This window comes from Protomyctophum parallelum (genome assembly GCF_964188405.1).
Source record: "Protomyctophum parallelum genome assembly, chromosome: 10".
NCBI lineage: Eukaryota > Metazoa > Chordata > Actinopteri > Myctophiformes > Myctophidae > Protomyctophum > Protomyctophum parallelum.
In genome coordinates this window covers 12,785,744-12,807,769 of record NC_139704.1, presented here as the reverse complement: position 1 = coordinate 12,807,769, position 22,026 = coordinate 12,785,744, and the positions used below count along the sequence as shown (strand labels likewise).

The following is a 22,026-nucleotide window of genomic DNA, read 5'->3' as shown; positions in this document are numbered from 1 at the left end:
GTTGTATTTCTGTTATGTTCTAGTAAAGTTGTTTTGCTTCTATGTTGTCTCCCCCAGGTGTTTCTCATGTGTAATCAGCCCTCATGTGTATATTAGTCTTGTTCCCCAGTCAGTCCTTGTCGAGTCATTGTTTGGTGTCAGTTCATCATGTTAGTTTGAGTTTGTGTTATCTATCTCTGTTCACCTTTATTAAAACCCAATTCACGCCAGCATTAATTAATCCCTCGATAGTATATTGCCAAGATTTTATCGTGCGTAACACTTACTTTGAAGAGCCAAATATCCGTAACCGGATGTTACAATGACAAACTGCTGTGTGTGGTGTCATGCCCGGATGTTGTTGTCTCGGTCGGTGGTGGAAAAACCCAACCGTGAGTGTCAGCCCGCCTGCAACAGCCCGTTGAAAACCCTTGTATTCACCAGAAACTGCCCCCTCAATGTCCTTTCTGAGATACAGAGCTTTGAATACAGGGCTTATAATGCAAGTGGATGCGAGCGCATCTTCAAAATGGCCGCGGCCAGTGTCCCACTTTGTGTTGATGCGGGTAGCAACATTAGCTAGCGATACGATCGGATTAAAAGATGGATTAAAGAATACAAGCCCTCAAACCCGAGAATCTCGGGTTTGGCGGGTGAGGGTACTAATTTAAACCTTTGTGTTCCTCGTTTCTGCCGCAACCATGGGTTTGATCACCACCTGCCTGGCTGTCTGCTTTTGGTCCTCACCTTACCAGAATGTGACAAATACTACCTCAAAATTGTACTTAAGTACAGTACTTAAATTAATGTATTTAGTTACTTTCCACCACTGAATATAGATTGTTTCTAACTAAGTACTGTATACGTTAAATTCAGATATGGGTTTCATGTGCGTATGTGTGGCTCCATTGATCTTGACGGGTGCATGTGTTTAGTCCGACGTACTAACAGTCCTACAGTCATGAGTCCGACACCCTACCCTAAACCTAACCTCACAGGAAGCTACGTAGTTTTAACCTGCCACAGGTTAATTGTAACCTGCCATGCATGTCGGGAGCCACGGGTTAGTAACGTCGGGAGCGACGGTGTTGAGATCCTCACAATTTGGCTAATGATCAATATGCGTTGTCTCCTGTGTGGAGGTATTGCATAATTAATGCGTCAGGCTAAATTAATCCAATCACTGTATTTTTGAATTATGCACCCAAATGGAGTGATCCAGGTGAGGTCTCCGTCTCCATGATGTACGACTTTCTGCGTGTCCATAAATCTAGCTTAACGATCTCTCATTTCCAAACTGTGTTCAGACATTTATTCATTGCAGTCTTTTATGACTGCCGTCGAGGTGGATTGGGGTCGTACTGTACGTGAGCTTTTGTCTGATGCCTCACTTCTCTATTATTAATCACGGGGCAATTGGGTGCCTGGAAAGTAGAGGGAGAAACAAACGATTGCACTGCCTGGGTGGGTGTGGGAGAGTTCTGCTTAACATATATATGGTTATGATGCTGTTGAACGACATCATCTGTATCAAAACGACCTCAATGAAATTAACATACTGTATGTCATCCTCGTCCACACTCACCAGTGTTGCCAGATGGGAAATGTTAAATTATCGTACCGCAGGCTTATAAGTATCGTATTTGAACGAAAACTATCGTACAGCGGCCAAAAAAAGAGAAATAACAGGTGTAAATGGGCAATTTCACCAAAAATAGCGTAGGTGTTAGTGAAAATAATGACTTTGTTTGAGACTCTTATGTGACAAACGCTTGAAGTAGGCAACTTCCTGGACCACACAAATAAAAGCCTGAAACTGGACTGGAAAGACGTGAGCAGTGTTTTAATGCCAAGTACAGATTTACAGATTCACTGTCTTATTTTGAAAAGCCAAACCGGATCCCAAAGCAGCAGCCAGGGAATTTAGTGAATTCACACACTTTTTTAATATGGCGAAATCAATGTACATTTGGGCATTTTTGGAATTATTGATGGTACAGAACGTAACATTATTGTACAAAATATAATTTTAGTACACCTGGTAACACTGACACTGATTTTTACCACTTTCTTTTTTGGGGAAATAGATAAATAGTTAACAATCTTTATCCACATGCTCACAATGCACCATAATGCAACATACTTTGGGAATTCTACTGTAGCTATTTTAGCTATTTTTGAAAGTCTTTGAAAGTATAAAATTAAGTACTATATGGGCTTTTTTAGCCATAGTAAATTACTTTACTATGATTTGATTATTGGTAGCAGTCATTGGCCCGGTTTCCCAAAGGACACATGATGTAAGAGGTATGGTGTAGCACATGCTCAGATGCCATCTAGGCCGCACACAGAAGCCTATGAACATAGACATTCCATCATAGATGTGCCACGCAATGGTAGGTCTCAAGCCTCAGGCCTGATCGAGGCCTGGTATGGTAGGCCTCAGGCCTCAGGTCTACCGTTCTGAAATTACAGGTTACAGCCCTGCACGCACCCAGCGTGGCTGGCTGGCTGCGTGACCCACTGAACAGCACGTTCACAACGGAATGCTTATCTGTCGGGGACTCGGGGTGGCCAAATGGAGACGTTTTCTTAACCGCCTACCGTTAGCATGGATGTCTGATTGTGTGTCTGTCTGTCTGAATGTGTGTCAGAAACACTGTCGTAAGTAGCTCCTCACTGCCTACACCAATCACTCCCACTTTTCACACAGGCATTGACCATAATTTCACAAATTATAAATGAATACTTAATTTATTAGTGAATAAAATTTTCCCCATCTACTTACTGTACATGAAAATGCGCAACCTCACACCTCCACCCCCTAGCGACACCTGCGTCACAGGCCACTGTTCTCGGTGTAACCCCACTGTCACCCCGTCGCAACACAATAAACAGTGGCCTATACAATTTTGCTGGATCCACTGCTGCTTTTACATGTTGACTTCCACCACTACCGACATCAACAGCCCACGTAAACTTTAAAAACTACTTTTGCTGTGTGTGTGTGTGTGCGTGTGTGTGTGTGTGTGTGTGTGTGTGTGTGTGTGTGTGTGTGTGTGTGTGTGTGTGTGTGTGTGTGCGTGCGTGCGTGCGTGCGTGCGTGCGTGCGTGCGTGCGTGTGTGTGAGATATAACTGTCTTGAACGTACGTGGTCAGAGCGCTCTGTGTCTCTCCTTAGCTCTCCACCAACTCCCTATTATTTGAAATTAAGTTGAAATATATCAGAATGGGTAAGGACTATATATATATATATATATATATTAAAAAAAAATAAGAGTAAAGATAGCCAGCTGTCCAGCATTCCAAATATTATTTAATTAAATTTCAGAATGGTAGACCTGAGGCCTACCATTGTGTGGCACATCTATGCACGGAATGTCTATGTTCACAGGCTTCTGTGCACGGCCTAGAGGGCATCTGAGCATGTGCTACACCATACCTCTTACACCATGTGTCCTTTGGGAAGCATTGTCAGTCATTGTCTTTGTACAGTATAATAAGCTTTAGTTTGTATATTAAGTTATTTATCATATCTGCGCTGCAGTGCATTTCTTGTTTACAAAGCCAGAAAGGGAATATCGAATATGTTTCAAATTTCAATGCCAAAATCACAGTGAAACCATTCATCACAATCATTTGGACGACAATCATCAACCATAATCCCAACAGCCCTAATTGTTTCACTTCTGTCCTTCTGTTCTGTTGTTTCACTTGTGTAACACATTCTCCTTTTTCTCACCGCTTCTCCCAAAAGACTAGTGGCTAAACTAATCTGAAAATAGAGGACGCTCCAAGGAAATGAACCTTTAAAATGTCTCTCTGGACGTGTCTGTACATGTCGTCTACGTGTGCGAGTGCAGTGTGTTTTTGTACGTGTGCGACTGTGTGTGTGCGTGCACGTGCGTGCATGTGTGCGAACGAACGAGAATTTGCCTATCCAAAGTCAAAGTTAGAAACTGCATTGAAAGCTGTTCACTGAGGCAAGTCAAAGTTGCATTATTATATTTGAAGACTGCTTGATGGTGCCATTGCAGTCCAACATAATGCTATTAAGAAGCCAATTGGGATTGTGCTAAATGCATTAAACTTTGTGTGTGCTGGTATATTTTTAAATCCAGTCTGCAACTCTATGGTTGTAAAAGACTGTTTGAGTTGAACAAAAAAATAAATCAGAATAGAAACACTGGCTCTTAGTTATACACAAGATTTCTTCCTGGTAACTGTTTTGATGACCTGTCGTACCTTGTATTCCCTGAGCCCTGCTGATGGTGTACATTCTGATGTATAATATGGCAATGTTTGTTTCTATGAAGTCCCAAAAGAGTGGGAAAAAGCTCACAGAACACGAACGCGCCTTTGAAATGATTCTATCGTCGCTGTCAGGCAGAAACCTTGTATCTTGTGTGCTCGGGTCCCTGCACACCACCACGGAGGTTGTGTGGTCGAGTCCACAGTGGTGTCGACCGTCCGTCTATCTATGCAAACACAATTGGCATGTGTTCAGGGAAGGGAAGCCGGGTGGGGAGGGTCATTTTAGTCATTGCATTATATTCCTATGAGCTGGGACGGCACTTGTCAGCATGTGGGCGGGAGGAGTAGGATGATAGCTCTACGTACTCCCGGTGGGGGCTCCTCCTCACTTGCAGGTGAGCCAGTAGGATAGCAGTGACAACACAGAACATGTGTATGGGGAGCAATCAATTGGCATAACTACTAAACTGGGGAGAAAAAGCCGGGAAAAAAATAATTGGCTACTCTAAATAATAATTTAAAAAAAATTAAACCTCGTATCTCCATATTTCAACTTTTTGTTTATTTTTTGTTAATGAATGCCCTACTTTGTTTGCCCTACAAACAGACAAAAGTAGAAAAATAGCAGATGTACAAGCTTGCCATCTGATGTGACACGTGAGCTTTTAGAACTGCTATTTGTGTTATTTTTATGTTAAAGTAGTTATGTGGGTTTTATAAATATTAAACCAATGGCCAGCCAGTGACTCAAATGAATAACTACAGTACATTAGATCTATTGGATTTGTATTGTTATTATTGTTTTGTTTTTTTGTCCCACGATTTTGTAACCCATTTTTCACCCCTGTGTCAATCATCCTGTGATGTGATCCTGGGCTCTACACACCCTCCGCCAACCTAGGGAGAGCAACGGACTTAACTCATACTTCCTTCATGCTTGAGTGTCCAAGTTGCTCCTTTACACCTGACAGGGGGGAGTTTTCCTGGTTGGACGTAGCGCGTGGAAGGAGCACGTTATTCCAACCAGTTCCTTTCCCCTCCATCAGGCGTCCCGGCTGGCCAGGGGGAGGCAGTTTAGAGACCAGGATTACTGCATGTTTTTGTGAGGGTACCTACCCTAGGGGACACGGGGAGAACATGCAAACTCCACACAGAAAGGCCCTTTCGCCAACCCCGCCTTCGGGTATGGGCACTGATGACGCGGAGGAGGAAACACACCGCCAGCACCCACAGCGCCCCGAGCGGGAATCGAACCCAGGACCTTCTAGCTGTGAGGCGACTGCACTACCAACTGTGCCACCGTGCCCCTTTTCCTGAGGAGTAACTGATTCGGACATACAAGGTTTACACCTGACAATGATATACAGTATTATTATTTTTGATTCTGTTTTGTGCAAGATACTGTAGCATAGGAAATTTGGGACAGCTTATTATATGTGTGAATACGAACCGAAGTCTCTAGATAAAAGAGATGTGAATGACGTATTATCCCCAGACAGACATTACCAAGAGCAATTGGGGGGCACCGCAATACCGAGTCTCCCCAGGTGATTTCACAGTACACTGGCTACATGTTCTGGTCCACTTCTGGATGTACTGCAATGACAATAAAGCTCATTTTCATGCAAAAGCACAGACTCCTCTGGCTCTGATACTATACCACAAAGTCATACTAATAAACACACTTCCATTCAAGTTGTGGGTTGTGTCGATCTTTATGGCCTTATGAATTCAGTCTTCAATAACACCTTATACAGTATGTGTTGTAACCAAAGAAATATTATGAAGCCTTGAATTCATGGAGTTTGTTTTTATCACATTCTTAAGTCAATGACTCGATGACTGAGTGGCTGGTCAGTAGGAGACTCAATGGGGTCTCAATCCGGAGACTCCGCTGTTGATCAAATGATTGGCTCAGGAATGCGACAAAAACTAAAATATCTGCCCGGGTCGCTGGCGTAGCGGTCCGGGCAACTAGGCTATAGCCTGACAGTGCGCCACGGGTTCGAACCCCGAAACCTTTGCTATGTGTCATTCCCCATCTCTCTCCCGATTTCCTGTAGCCGGGGAGCCATTCACCCAAAATTGGACACGAGTCGCGACCTGTGATGTCATGCCGTACTTTTTATTTGTGTTTTTGAGTGGTGCAACCACTCCTACAACTAGCAATGTCCGTGATGTTCACCTATGTATGTGACATTCTTTCACCTATGTATGTGACGTTCACCTATATGATGAGCACCAGTATGAGTACCAGTAGGGGCGCTGTTGTGCCATGCAGAAACAGAGAGAGACAGTGCTGACAGATTGTTGCCTGCTAATGAGAGAGGAGGGGAGAGAGAGAGGGGAGTTGCACCACTCGGTTCACACGGGTGTGATTTTTTCTATTCATTTGGTTATTAAGGTCCACAGAATGAGAGGCCTGCTCTGCCGGAAACATTGTGAAAAAAATGTTATGGCCATTGTTGTATACCACACCATAGACAACCAATATAAGGCAACATTTTCACATTTTCATCATGCTTTTAGTAGCATGTGACATGTCAAACTAGGGTTTTTTCATGATTCTGAATCCATTCCAAGCATTACTTTTGCACGAAAAACTCTCCTTGGCCTAAAAACAAGGTCAGCTCATTTGGCTATGGCCAAGGAGTGTTTTTCGTGTGTGTGTGTGTGTGTGTGTGTGTGTGTGTGTGTGTGTGTGTGTGTGTGTGTGTGTGTGTGTGTGTGTGTGTGTGTGTGTGTGTGTGTGTGTGTGTGTGTGTGTGAGCGATAATATTTCAAGGGCAAGACCTCGATTGGTAAATATATTCTTCTCCTAAGTTTTCAATTCCACCTTATACTCCAAAGATTAATGCCACCACAGGATTCTGCTAAGATTATAAATGCAATGATGCTGACTTGAGAAATGAGTTAATTAGGCCTACAAATTGGAAGGCGTGCAAAGCACATGTGAGTTATAATCATGCTTTAGTTGGCATACATTTCCCAGCAAGAATGGAAATGTACTGCAACTTCAACTGTTGGTGGCAGATGCCAGCACAGTGGGGTTTACACAAGACACAGAGGCTAATGGATAGTCGGAGTTGGAGTCGGAGAGAGAGTAAAGTTGAGCTGTAAAATGCATGTTTTCCTATGCAGGTAGCAGGCAGCTGCTACATTTATTGATACAAGTTGACAAGATGTAGTTGTGTACAATATTTGAAAGCTTTAGTTACCACTGTAGTTACTTCATAAGTTTTGATTATTATTACAAAATCAATCACTTCAGCCCTATATACATTTCGGCCATTGGAAAATAGCCGATTTGGCGCATGTTTTCCAAAGGCCCCGGGCGCCGAGATCGCCTTTCGACGCCTATTTTAATTAATTACGATTATCAACTGTGTATTTTTGTGTACTTTATGTACTGTATGCGCTCATAACACTCCGGTAGCAAGTAGCGGTCTGTTGATTTCAGTTTTATTTTCAGTGAGGCTGAGAACATTGGCATGTAGGCAGTTGAGAAATGGCTGGAATGGATTGTTGGAGTTGGTTTTGAGTGGAAAGTAACTTTGAACATCAGCAAAGCAATAAAAGGCCATGTTGTGCTTCGCCAGTATTGTTCCTATAGGGTGACATATAATGGAGGAATAAAATTTGACCCGGTATCGAGCCTTGGGGCACTCCACAAGAAAGGGGGCCACAGGTGATACTAAGTGAACAGAGAATGTTCTCTCTGAGAGATACGATTGGAACCATGTGAGGGCAGTGCCTGAAATACCAACATGATGCTCTAACATTTTGAGGTCAACTGGTGATGATCCAGTCTTCTCCATGTACTGTATGGTTATCCAGGGTTAGATGAGGTCAATGTCGTGATCTTATATGGAGATGGCCATATGGTGGTGTTACGTGTCACGAGGCGTGACCATATATGGAGGTGTGATGTCACGAGGCGTGACCATATATGGAGGCGTGATGTCACGAGGCCTGACCATATATGGAGGTGTGACGTCATGAGGCGTGACCATATATGGAGGCGTGGGGTGACTAACTATAACTGATGGACGGGAGATGCAGGTTTTCATAGTAAATGCGACCTACCGTCGCAATAAGCAATTTATCGCAGAACCCCACCGCTTACGCTCGGAGCTGCAGTGGACTCGGGATGGAGTTATGAAAATCTTCACCCGTACCACTCGTTCTGGGATATGACAACATCAGATGAAACTAGATAAAGTGCCAATCGGCACAGGTCTCCACCAGGATTCTTCCTCAGCCTAGTGGGAATATGCGTGCACAGTTTCATCGCAATCGGACGCTGCGTTGAGGAGTTGTGGTCATTTGCTACTCCTGAAAACTGTAGGAGGCAATCGTGGCCAATCAGGATGGAATATGAGAAATCAAACAAACCTGTCTTGATCACATGACTATGGAGATCATGTGTACCGATTTGCGTGAAATTTGGATAAAATGTGAAGGAGTAATAATAGAAAATGTGTTTTACATATGTCGGCCTCCTGGTGGCGCTATAAAGAGCAGATGTGAAAAATTCCAGGCAAAGGTTTTTCCTTGGCCTCTAGGGAGTTGGCATACAAAGTTATCCACAGATCCGTGCAGTTAGAGGTAAAACACTTTTGGGCCAGTTATAGCGCCACCTTGAGGCTGAGTTGAAATTGTTCATGTGGCATTTCGTCCTCGGCCTAGTGGGAATGTGGGTGCACAATTTCACGGAAATCACGCGATGTGTTCATGATTTGCAGCATTTTGTTTGAAACTGAGCACTCCTGTGAATTTTGGAAGCCAATCTTAACCAATCAGGATGGAGTCTGAGAAATCTGAAAGACCGGTTTGGTTGAATGGCTCTAGAGAGACTGTGTACCAATTTGCGTGATGTTTGGACACAATCTGTAGGTGTACTGTGCAAAAACTTGTTTTGCACAAAGCGGCCTCCTGGTGGCGCTATAACAGGCCGTTCTGGAAAGTTTGGGGCAGAGGTTCATGGTTGGCATCCAGGGAGTGTGTGTGCAAAATTTGGCATTGACCGGGTTAACGGTGGCCGAGATTAGCTGCTCACGGACGGACGGACGGACGGACACACGGACGGACGGACACACGGACGGACGGACACACGGACGGACGGAGTGCAAAACATACTCTCCCCCATGCCTTCGGCTGGTGGAGACAATAAGAAAACACCTAGGCCTAGATTTTGAAGGTGCGTTTTACCATGTGGTAATACATAAATTGGCCTCGCTCTGCGCACATTCGTATTATGAAAGGCATATCGGCCCGTGTTGAACGCACTCGGCCCGTGTTGAACGCACACACATTATGGCATGCGGCATTCCTGAATATTTTAGCATTGTGGGAGTGTCCATATGTTAATTATTTTCGCTTTGCGCAATTTGCTATTAAGCCCCTTGACCTAAAGACACTCAGCGCATAACGATTAGACGTGGGTCTGACCACCTCATAAACGCAACAAGCACTGTTTGATTTTACACTTGAGCGGCTCTGGGAGGCTGGTAGAGTGTCTGTTTATTATAAGCGGCTTCTTTTTCTGTAAAGTTGCTTGTAAATATTGGTAGTTGTACTATTTTGTGGTTGCTTTTCTTGTTTCTAAAGTGGTTATTTGGGCTTTTCTCCTAATGTTGTTTAAACCAGTGATCCTCACACAGCACATTCCCATGTCAAGGATCCCCAGATGAATGCATTTGCCCAACTAAGGACGGCTAATCCAAAAATTAAATAACAAAATTCCAAGATTACTTTTGAAAGATCTATACCAGCTCACAATGCATCACATTCATTCATTAAAACTATGAACTCTGACTGCAGGGGGATATAATGATCATTATAACAATGTGCAAGAACATATTTAAAAATAAGGAAGAACTTTATTTTTGTGGACAATCAAAATATGAGACATGGCAACTGCCTTTTTTTGCGTCTTTCTTTTGTATCATTTCTGTGTCATTTCTCAACCTTAAAAATAAATAAAAACATCTCCATAATCCTTGGGAAGTTTGCTTTCATATGCTGTATCACACCCGATTCAAGTCTTCTTCAATAAAATGCTACGAGCGAAGACCATATAACATCGGGGCCACAGGCACAGCATTAAGCAGCAACATTCAACTCATTCCTTCATCATGACTTGAATGAAATAAAATATAATACACGTTATTTTACTGGTGTTTTTCAATAGAAACAAATTATTTTGAGGCATAAAGGTGACAGCATGCAGTGCAATAGGAATAATTAACCCAAATGTGACAAAGTCATGTCATGTCTTCTATGGTGCCAGCCTGAAGAAATGTAATACCACGATCCCCAAAGTGCGCATTCCGTATGTGACATCAGCTGACTGGTAAAGAGAATAGTACGGACATGTTGATTGGGTACGTCTCAAACACGCCTTAAACACACCCATGACTAATTCAAGGCCGTTTTTGCGCAATCCACGGGGTGTCGAAAGCGCTTCTTAACATGCCCAAAATTGCAATATGACATACCACACGCCCCCAGCTCTAAAAACTGTAACATGATATGTAATATTATTGGAACTGGTTAATCGACCTGCAAGTCCGGAAATCTCCTTTAAGATACTTTAACCTTTAGCGGCACTACAGGTTTCCTACTATGTACTGTATTGTATAGCAACTAATGGTAGTTCTAATTCACAATGGGGGGAAATGCATTACTCTATCATTTTCCACTGTTAAATATATAAAATCTATAGTAATGCAAATGTTAAAAGAAGCCATTAACTAGGGCATCACTCTTAGAGATGAGACACAGCTGAGCTGTTCTAAAAAGGAAAATAATACCAGTTGCTTACCTCTCCTCGATGACTAATAATAACCCCTGTTCTTCCCCACAGACAGTCCCCAGCAACCAAAGACACCTCTGTTTTCTTTTTGAAAGTTTAGAAATCAAAACTGTGCCGTCTCGACAATAACCAATCTACAAGCTCCCAACGCGTTGTGCTGCAACCTATTCCCAGTTTGTAGATTGGCTATTTTTCGGCGTGCGACACCGGCTCACCAGTATGAATTAGGCTCAATGACAACCCATTGAGACCCAAGTTCGATTCTACAAATGTCTTCAAAATCAGTTTTCAGAAAAACCCATGTTTCTATGTCAGTCGTTCTCAAACATTTTCATGTCAAGGACCTCCAAAATTATATGTAATTGGCCACCGACCCCCATCTGAAAATATGTTGTTCCAGCGACCCATCCAGAAGCAAAGATTTTAGTTAAAAATGTTCGCTCTGAACGAATATATATTCAAAGATGTGTGCCACATTTCGCGATATTTCAAAAATAGCAGACCTACAAGCTCGCTGCGCTATGAGCATGTAGATCTGATATTTTTCAATAGCTAAAGTATAACATAATGCTTGAAACATCAAAAGGGGTTCCCGTTCTGAATGTGTTAAACCCCAGCATCCGTATCGTGGGGCAATCTTTCGCTGCAAATAGCAAGCTGACAAGCTGACAGCACATCACCATACAATGCATTGTGCACTTGTAGATCTGCTATTTTCAAAAAAATATATGCATTTAAAAACTTATGAAATGGGACATTCTGCATGAGTAATTTCTACTTTTGGTACTTTAACTACATTTTGATACCAATACTTTCTTACTTTTACTCAAATTAATTTTGAATCCCAGAGTTTTACTTGTTACAGAGTATTTCTACATTGATACTTTTACTTAAGTTAAGTAAAAAATGTGAGTATGTTCAGTTCCCCACTGGCTGGTCACAGTTGTGCTCTGCTGGCATTATTCAAATCAAGTAGAAATTGAAGAAATAGAAACACAAGGCTAGTCGTTGCTTTGCCAGTGGGTGACTCAGGAGTGTGTATGTGTGTGTGTGTGTGTGTGTGTGTGTGTGTGTGTGTGTGTGTGTGTGTGTGTGAGAGAGAGAGAGTGTGTGTGTGCGCGTGTGCGTGTGCGTGCGTGCGCGCATGCATATGCTTTCTATGGATCTGTGTAGCTAGATAGGACTACTGAATACACTGCAGAATGCACCTTGAGATAAGGCTTGCTGTCCTGCCAAAAGGTACCCTTTATAGCACTGAGTGTAGATTTCCTTCTGCAGGCTGTTCGGTTGCGTCTACACTGTAGCACCACTCCAGGGCAAGGATTCAGGGGGGGTGAAATCATTATTTCCATAGCCATCAAACACAGAAATCTTTATCATTATAATAAGCCTCATTCTGATGTTCCATTATTGGGCTGATTCATGGTGGGGCATTGGGGCAAGCTGTTTTATCTTGTAATAATATTACAAGATAAAGGGATAATAAAGGGATCAATATTATTGATCCCTTACATATAAAGAAACATTATAAAGAAAGATACATTATAAAGAAATATATAGATGCAGAACACAACCTTGTTTTGATGATCAGGTAAAGTGATTCTTGCTTGTTCCAAATGAGAAATAAACACCTTGAATTATTCATATAATTATGTTACTTTGTGTTTAGACTATTGTACTTCTGTCCACATCAGTGCAGTCAAAATGCAGCTGCAAGAATTCTAACTCAATATGGAGAAAGGAGGATTAAGGACCAATTTGCCTCCATTTTAGACAGACTGCTATTAGTTTTAACAACTTACGCCCTTATGAGCCTATTTTATACTGTCTACCGGTGTCCCTTTTATGCCCATATTAATGAGATATCTGTATCTGTTGGTCCTTGTCCCTATATATATATATATATATATATATATATATATATATATATATATATATATATATATATATATATATATATATATATATTTATATGTATATATATATGTATATATATATATATATATATATATATATACACATATATATATATATATAACCTACACAGTATAGCCAACATATAGCCTGATTATCAGACTGAAGCAGTCCACTCAGTGGAGTGGGCGGGGTCTATTGTGTGGACCCAGGCTAGACAACATAGGGACACAAGGTTGGAAGTGGTTCTTGAAAGTGATTTGTTTGATACATTTTAAGCTGGTCTTCCAGATCTATGCTTCAAGCTGTATATGTCACATCTGTAAATCCCTTATGAGCCACAAAGCGGCTGGAGGTCTACTGCCAGAGCCCTTTTAGCTGTCCTGAGAACTAAGCTTATTACAAAAGGTGACCTGTCAGTGGCAGTGCTCCCAGCTATAGGCATTGCATGCCCTGTCAAAAGGAGCTCATTTAAAGCCCCATTCAAGACATACTGTACCTGCAGTGTACAGGGATGCCTCTTTTTTTTTTAAAGAACATTAATTCTTACTGCCCTTGGTTTTATTTTTCTTGTAAATTTTGTTTTTGTTTTTATGTTCTTCAGTGTATGATTTGAATGGAAGAATGCTATGTAAATTGGTGGATTACTTGATCAAAATTGATCTATGAATCATAATGTGGTGAGCTAACATGGAAAATAAAAATCATCACATTCCGTGCTATACACACAAAGCTGTGCATAAAAAGTATATGCTTTAGTGAGCCTGATTAGTCTGATATTGACAGAAATTACTCAGGTTGGGAATGGGTCTGGAAAATAAAGGACAAAAAAAGATCTGTTTTCTCTGTATGTATTAAGGGGTCTCCCATTTCAGTGTCCTAATGTATCAGATTATATTGTATTGCAGACTGTATTTAAATATAGTGTTGGATAAGCAGTCAGATACAAAGGTATAGAGCGTCGCAGTCCCGTCCCCTCGAGAGACCGGGAAAATTATTCCCGTTCATTTTCCTCATAGACTTTTCAAAAAGTATTTATTTAAAGACGTTTACGCTGCAGACAAAGCCAACTCGAGTTGTAACAAATCATGACAATAAACACAAATAATTAGAAAGAAGAACAAAACGACAGGTTACAACCCTTTTTTGTTGTTTTTCTTCTTAATTATTTGTTTGTTTTGTTTGTTGTCATGATTTGTCACAACTTAGTTGGCTTTGTACGCTTATAAGGTCTTTAAATAAATACTTTTTGAAATGTCTATGGGGAAAATGCATTAGGAATTATTTCCTGGGCCTGGTGTCGTCATGTCATATCTTTGCTAAACAGGCCAGGTCTACTTCTCTTTAACAACTGGTAACCTTGTACTCATGTACTACATCGGCTGAACAATGTCAACAACAATAGTTTCAATGATGTAAACGTAGATTCCTGAGTGGTGGAATACAGACATGTCCATAATGTGTTTAGTATGCACATTTGAATTGCACCTAACCACTTAAACTCTACACTGTACTTAGTTGACTGAAATCCCCCAGGGGTATAGGGCGGCTCCCTCCTTTTTTCCCTCGACACCAAATATCTTACCCAAAAATCGCCGATCTGAAAGCTCACAATGTCGCTGTATATTCACCCCAGGTGACCTACTGTATGGTAAATAATTGTCGAGTATTTTCTTTACTTGCTTTTAGTTTTTCTGTTATGTTTCCAGAACTACACATACAACCCAACTGTGAATAAATGTCCCTTAACTGACATCCAGCTCGTTTCTTGGACTTGGTTGATAACACACAGCTCTCTAACCATAGGCTCTCCACAGTGATTCGACTTTCACAATCAGTTTTCAGAGTTCTATATTCTCCAGAGGCCCTGGTCTGGTCTCTCTAGTATGGATTGTAGAAGTTGATCTATTGAAGAATCTGACAAAGTACATAATTTTTGTTTTTGTTTTGATTGTATTGCTGTATTGTTGTACTGTTCTTTCTGCTTTGGCAATGTAAACGTATGTTTTCTCATGCCAATAAAGCCCTTTGAATTGAATTGAATTGGATTGTTCTTTGACTGTGCTGTAGATGTTTTGTTTCGCCTCCATGGGTTAATCCAGGTGAGAGCTCCACACAGCCTGGGCTAGCCTGGTCCACTTTTAAAGTATTGGCTTTAACACCACAAACGTGGTCCATGCTTTGTTGCTTTGGTCGTTATAAGCTTGGAAATTCACCTTCTGGAGACATTCAACATTTCAAACCACCTTTTGACAGACATACCTTTACTGTATACATTTTGTCATTTTGTCGTAATGTATGTAATTAGTGGTAAATGCTTTCTTAATTAGTGGAATAGAAATGTTATTCTCTACAATTCACTTACTGTAAGTCTGTTTTAAGAAGTGCTACTGCCTCTGTGGGTGAGATTTTAAACTCTTCTGTTCTCAAAGAACAGGCTTTGTTCTAATGACTATAAATATACTGAGACACATCGTTTGAGAAATGCTACTGTACAATATGACATCTATTCCATATTCATGTTGTGGATGGTGAACATATCTTTGTGTTTGGTGATGAATAGCTTTGAATACATAAAACTGTATGCTGTTCCACTAAATTGTGCACGATTGTGCATCTCTTCGATGTGCATAATTTGCTGTGCTTGTGATGCATTATTTTATTTGCTGTGCTGTCTTGCTGGATTTTGCTGGATTTCCCTTGTGAAAAAACATATTTAGTTTAATATTGTACCAGTTTCTATCTGAAGGTATTACTACACCAAAATGTAATGTTTTCAACGTAATAGTGTCTTTTCTACAACAGTTGAGCAGCCTTTACACTCTAAACTTCATATTGTACCATCCGTAACCACGTGAAGCCTAACATCCCTTTTCTGGGCATGTAGCGGGCAAATAAGAATTTGGCTAAAATATCCAATCTACAACCTCACAACATCCACAGATTTCATAGATAGCTTAACAAACTTGCACTTTGAAGCTATGTGTTGGATTCATGTTAATGTGTATTTATAAGTTAAACTTTCACTCTGTACTTGGTCTGCTCCTTTTCCCCACTACACCAAATCTCTTTGCCAAAAATAACCGATCTACAAGCTTGTAGATCTGCTATTTTTGGCTAAAGTTCTCCCCAGAATAGCGATGCTAGGGTTCAGGTGGTTTATGTAAAAAGAACATATATATAATTTCACACAAAGATTTGACGACCCCTGTAGTAACTCTGAGGACCCCCCTAGGGGTCCCGGACCCCCTGTTGAAGACCCCTGAGTTAACGGATTGTAGGCTGGGGTTTAGCCTACTTACGTAAATTTGGCAAAATTGATCCACTCTACATTACATGAAAATGTACCATCAATGTACAACAGTCATCCTCTGAAAGGTGGACAGTCCATTTTTACTCTTTAAGAGTTCAATTAACACTCTTTTGAATTTACAGGTGTCTCGTCAATGTTATTCAGACAGGGTATCCTATCTCAAAGGACAACATCCTCTCCCACCAGAGAATAAATTCCCCTCTGATGGAAAATATTTGATAACTTAATAAAGTATTAATGTACAAAGACATAATGTTGCATGCACATATGACATATCCATTTGATTTCAGTCATATATACAGTCCCTCATCTTATTGCAGACAGTGATTTGTTTTTGTTATTGCTGAGATGCTGAGATTGTATAAAGGCAGGGGAAGACGCAAGCGCCCACTGTTTAACCCATTCAAATCGGGAAAGCATCTGTGTCATTTACATTTTTAACCACTTTAATCATTATTTTATACTTTGGCTATTCGACAAAAATATGAAAAAAGTCACCGCTCATCATTTGACATTTGACCGAATTTCTCCTTTCATTGTCAATGGCAAATATTGAGACGTGTGAGATCACACCAAAAGCTGGATATAGGAGGGGCTAGCGCCCCTCAAAAATAAAGTCAGGCTCCGCACACTCAAATCTGTGCACAATCAGGTATTTTTTATTGCATTTTTTATACTTATTTGTTATACTTATATTCAAAAATAGCAGATATCGATCTGCAGATCTGCTATTTTTGAAAAATCTGGAAAATCTGTGCTAATCTTTGAATATATATTTTATAAAGCGAACATTTCAAATCTTTGCTTCAGGAGGTCCCTGGAACCAAACATTTTGAGATGGGGGTGGGTGGCCAAATACATATAATTCTGGGTGGTCCTTGACATGAAAAGATGTATTTTCTTAGCTTACGCATGTTTCTTGATAAATGTTTTTATGTGATGTATTCCCATGCTTTTTTGTTCTTGCTTAATGTAAGTCGCTCTGGATTAAGAGCGTCTGCTAAATGCCTAAATTGTAAATTGTAAATTGTAAATTGTATTTCCACATCAGGTCACAGAGAGGCCAGAGCGTGGGTTATTTATGCACTGAGGTTTTGGGGGTATTTCTTTGTATTGCCATTGTTTGTTTATTATTGATGTTTTGTTTTTAAACAATGTTGAGCCTCATTGAGCCTACAGGATGAGGTCAACGACACATTTCCAGCTCTCTCGTTCATAATAAATAAAGTTGAAATGATGCAAAAGACAATTTTGGGTGAGTTCCTGCCTGGATCCAATTAGGTTACATTGGACTCATTCTTAAAATTCCATTTCTAAATGAGTTCTTTGATTTGTTGTTAAATGCTGACAGACTCATATGTGACTGAAACCGAGGCAGTATATAAGGCTGTGGGTTCAAATTGATTACATGACCCTGTATGAGTGGGTAGATCTTCAATATTTTGTGTTGCAATAACCGACTCATTGTATACAATATATTCAGGTATAGAAAATGTGTGTTATGCAAATGATCCTTCAACAGCTGTTCATTGTAACATATTAATATTGTAAGTCAGTGGTTCTCCTTAAGGGAGTTCCAGGGAGTTGGTTAAATGATAAATAGTTAGGAACCAAATGTACCCTTATGGCTTCCATGACATTTGTACACTCTCAGAGTTAATTAACATTGATTTTACAATATAAATTGGGGTCCGCAGCTAACCTGACTGCGCCAGATGGTGGCAGTACCATCTGGCGGAGTCAGGTTAGTCCACAGCCTAATGCATGTCAAACCTGGGTTGGCTGAGAATCACTGCTAGAGCCGTAAAAATCTTCTCATATGGGGGTCCCTGGCTCAAATGGGGGTCTGAAGTGTCAATTTGGGGGTCCTTGACATGAAAACGTGGCATGAGAAACCACTGGTATAAGTGATGTGTTGTGCTCCTTCAGTGTGTTGTGGCTGACACACATAGTGGCACAGTACAGGACTGCTCACAACTGTTGATGCACACAGTAAAGATCCTCAGCCTACTGTAGATAACTCTGCGGATTCATTTTTGTATATGTTCCAGAGTTAACTTAACACTGGAGATGTTACGGTATAGAAACAATACTGGTTTTACATCTTTAATTCAGCACCAAAAACAACTTTCCTAATCTCAAATGCCATAAATGCTGGTAATGTTTGATGATTATGCTTTATAAACATAATAAAAGTCATATTTAGCTAAAGGGAAGCTACATTATAAGAGGGCACATTTTTTCTCTTAGTTTTAAGGTGCACTTAGTGCCTTTTATATAGGCTCAATACTGTTATGACATCAAATGGAATGCCAGCTACCAACAGACAGTCATAAAAAAGTGTGGCTCCTTATCTCCTTCAAAACCGCCATACAAGAGCGCCAAAGGTATTTACAATGTATAACTGTCCCTGTCCCTGATACCAGAAATCACATTTATTTTTTGTATTACGATAACAGACCCGATGATGACCATTTGATAAGCGGTCATGTTTGCTGCCTTGCTCAAAATAAATCCATATATTTTTTCATCAAAGACGAAGTGCCTTCTAATCCTTTTCTTTGCAAGTCTACAGGTTACACGTTTTGGGAATGAAGCAGTGTACAGTACATTGAAAACCACTTTTTTTGTTCCTACAGTACCTGCAAAGAGCACCTAATAAGAGCCACTGACTGGTTCCTGCAGCTCCTCTTTTTTCTATTTTTAAACTAGTATATGATATTTGTATACGACTGTAGGCTACTTTTTTGCAAACTGTTTATAAAGTATTCAGTCAGTCAGCCAGTCAGTCAGTCAGTCAATACGTTTTCACATTAATTGATAAATCAAAATAAACTGAATAAAATAAAATAAACTTAGATGCAAACACAACACCATGCTTCCTTTAGCTTGAGTGAATATGCCAGATGTGGACACATGACGTGGAAGTTTTATATCGGATCAATCTCACAATAGATTTGGAGCAATTTCATTTCTTATTGAAACAGGCTAATCTGACTGTCAGTCAGTATAACATTCCTAATCGAACTAAACATTGTAAATGTTGACCTTGAAGGGCAGCATTAGGTTAGGTTCCTATACTGTAGGCCTATACCACTCTTCAGAGGACGCATCAGTAGTTAGGCGCCAATATGTCTTATTCACTTTACTCTGCACGCTGCGTTTCTCTCCTGATTAGAACATCTTGGCAAAGTTATATGGATTCTGCTAAACGGGACATATTTCTAAGTCAAGGACGAATCGCTATACAGCAGGTTTGCTTTGATTTATTGCCCATTTGCCCATACTTATCGCTGAGAGAAACGTATCATAATATGCAAAGCCATGATGCCCACTCACTCACAAAGGGGGGGAACAACAAACAAACAAAAAGGGGGGGAAATAACATATTTGAACAGCTTACCTTCTGCGAGCAGGCGCATCGCATGCACAAAGGAGGGGTCTAGCGTATCCTTTTCGACCGTCAGTTCAGGTAAGTACTTGTCTTGATGCATTATAGCGTATATCTCTTCACCGATTGCGCAGGTGAGACAAAAGAAGTAATGCTCGTCGGAATGAAATCAACTCTCTTGATCACAAGTCCGTCTGTACGGTTCAGCACAGTGAAGGAAACCAAACAATCTTCAGACTTCACAGATCATCCACGCAACGGGTTTGACTGAAGAGTGAGTTGAATTCAGACTCAGAGGTGTGTGAGTGTGAGCCCATTTCTCCGAACCCTGTGCTCCCTCTTGTAGGCTACTCAGCACCTCGTCGGAGACTCTCTCTGCCAGTCTGTCTCTCTCAGAGCTGCAAGCCGTCTAGAATGCTCCCCGCCCCTTGGTACCATTATTGGCCATATCCTAGGACAGCTGGAGTTGCTGGCAAGACATCTTGCTGTCCAGGCAGGACACTACACGATTGAAGTTGCACTTGGCAGGAACCCAATTCAATCAATATATAGGTCTCTCTTAATAACATATAGGCTACCGCTACATCAATGCATTTGCCCTATTGGCATTTAGAGCACCCCCCCAAAAAAAAGAAAAAAAGAAGGAAAGAAATAAAATATAAAATAAACCATGACATTTTCGCCTGCCTTAATTGTGAGCTTATCGATCGGCTACAATTGAAGTTGCAGGAACGAGGAGCAGTTTTCTTTTGTCAAATGTTATCTCCTAACTTGCCATTTAGCTTCCAGTGATTTTGGGGGAGGGAGAGAGAGATAGAGCGAGAGAGAGAGAGAGGGGGGGGGGGAGGAGAGAGAGAGAGAGAGAGAGAGAGAGAGAGAGAGAGAGAGAGAGAGAGAGAGAGAGAGAGAGAGAGAGAGAGAGAGAGAGAGAGAGAGAGTCAGCGCAGTATGCAAAACGATAATGTCATTGACAAACAGCGCTATAGTAAGTTATTATAGTAAGTTCAGCAACACCAAGCAAATACATTACAATGTGGTGGTGGCCCAGGCGAGTGTGTTTGAGGTAATTGGCACTCCAGTAATCTGCAGAGCGGGCTGCTCATTATTTTCATGACTGGGCGGGGGGGAGAGAGAGAGATACAGAGAGAGAGAGAGAGATACAGAGAGAGAGATACAGATACAGAGAGAGACACACAGACCTGCACCTGAATGGCCAGTGTCGCTGTCCATGGTGCTGCTGCTGCATGTTGCAGACTAGACCATGCTGTCGCTGTCCATGGTGCTGCATGCTGCAGACCATGCTGTCGCTGTCCATGGTGCTGCATATTGCAGACTAGACCATGCTGTCGCTGTCCATGGTGCTGCATGTTGCAGACCATGCTGTCGCTGTCCATGGTTCTGCATGTTGCAGACCATGCTGTCGCTGTCCATGGTGCTGCATATTGCAGACTAGACCATGCTGTCGCTGTCCATGGTGCTGCATGTTGCAGACCATGCTGTCGCTGTCCATGGTGCTGCATGTTGCAGACCATGCTGTCGCTGTCCATGGTGCTGCATGTTGCAGACTAGACCATGCTGTCGCTGCATGTTGCAGACCATGCTGTCGCTGTCCATGGTGCTGCATATTGCAGACTAGACCATGCTGTCGCTGTCCATGGTGCTGCATGTTGCAGACTAGACCATGTTGTCGCTGTCCATGGTGCTGCATGTTGCAGACCATGCTGTCGCTGTCCATGGTGCTGCATGTTGCAGACCATGCTGTCGCTGTCCATGGTTCTGCATGTTGCAGACCATGCTGTCGCTGTCAATGGTGCTGCATGTTGCAGACCATGCTTAAGTTACAAATGGAAAAACAGCCTTGTGTGCAACATGCAGCAAAATGGTATTGTTGATTTTGACAGAAAAGTTTGATTTAGTTTTATGTCAGTCTTTTGAATAAAATTCCATTTAGTCACATTTTAGTAATCTGAAATGTTTTAGTTTTAGTCTAGTTTTATTCGACTAAATATCTAAAGATCTTTTGTCTAAGTGTACAGTTGATTTTGTAGACTGATTTTACACTCGGTTTTACTTGACGTAATCAACACTGCATGTTTGCACACATGGCTGTTTTGCATTGTGATTTGTAATTTAACCTTAAAGAGATAGTTCAGTTTAAAAAATAAATAAAAGTAACTAAGGGGAATACAAAATCTAGCCTAATTGAGTAAAAGTACAACAGTATTGGTATCAAAATGTGCTTAAAGTACCATTAAAGTAGAAAGTACTGATTATGCAGAATTTGTCCCATCTTATCTTATCCCATATTATTAAGTGTTCAAATGTATAATATTCTTTTGAAAATTGCAGATCTGTATA

General features: G+C 41.1%; 1 protein-coding gene across 1 annotated transcript in view; it reads right to left on the bottom strand.

Moving 5' to 3' along the window:
* The window catches only part of khdrbs2 (KH domain containing, RNA binding, signal transduction associated 2), a gene marked incomplete at its 3' end in the record, with an annotated part of 93,229 nt that extends 73,454 nt beyond the window's left edge, over positions 1-19,775 (bottom strand). The window contains exon 1 of the mRNA XM_083774883.1: positions 19,681-19,775. Coding sequence (XP_083631009.1) covers positions 19,681-19,771 — 91 coding nt within the window. The 5' untranslated portion in view covers positions 19,772-19,775. The remainder of the gene's footprint in view (positions 1-19,680) is intronic.
* Positions 19,776-22,026: the final 2,251 nt, after the last annotated feature.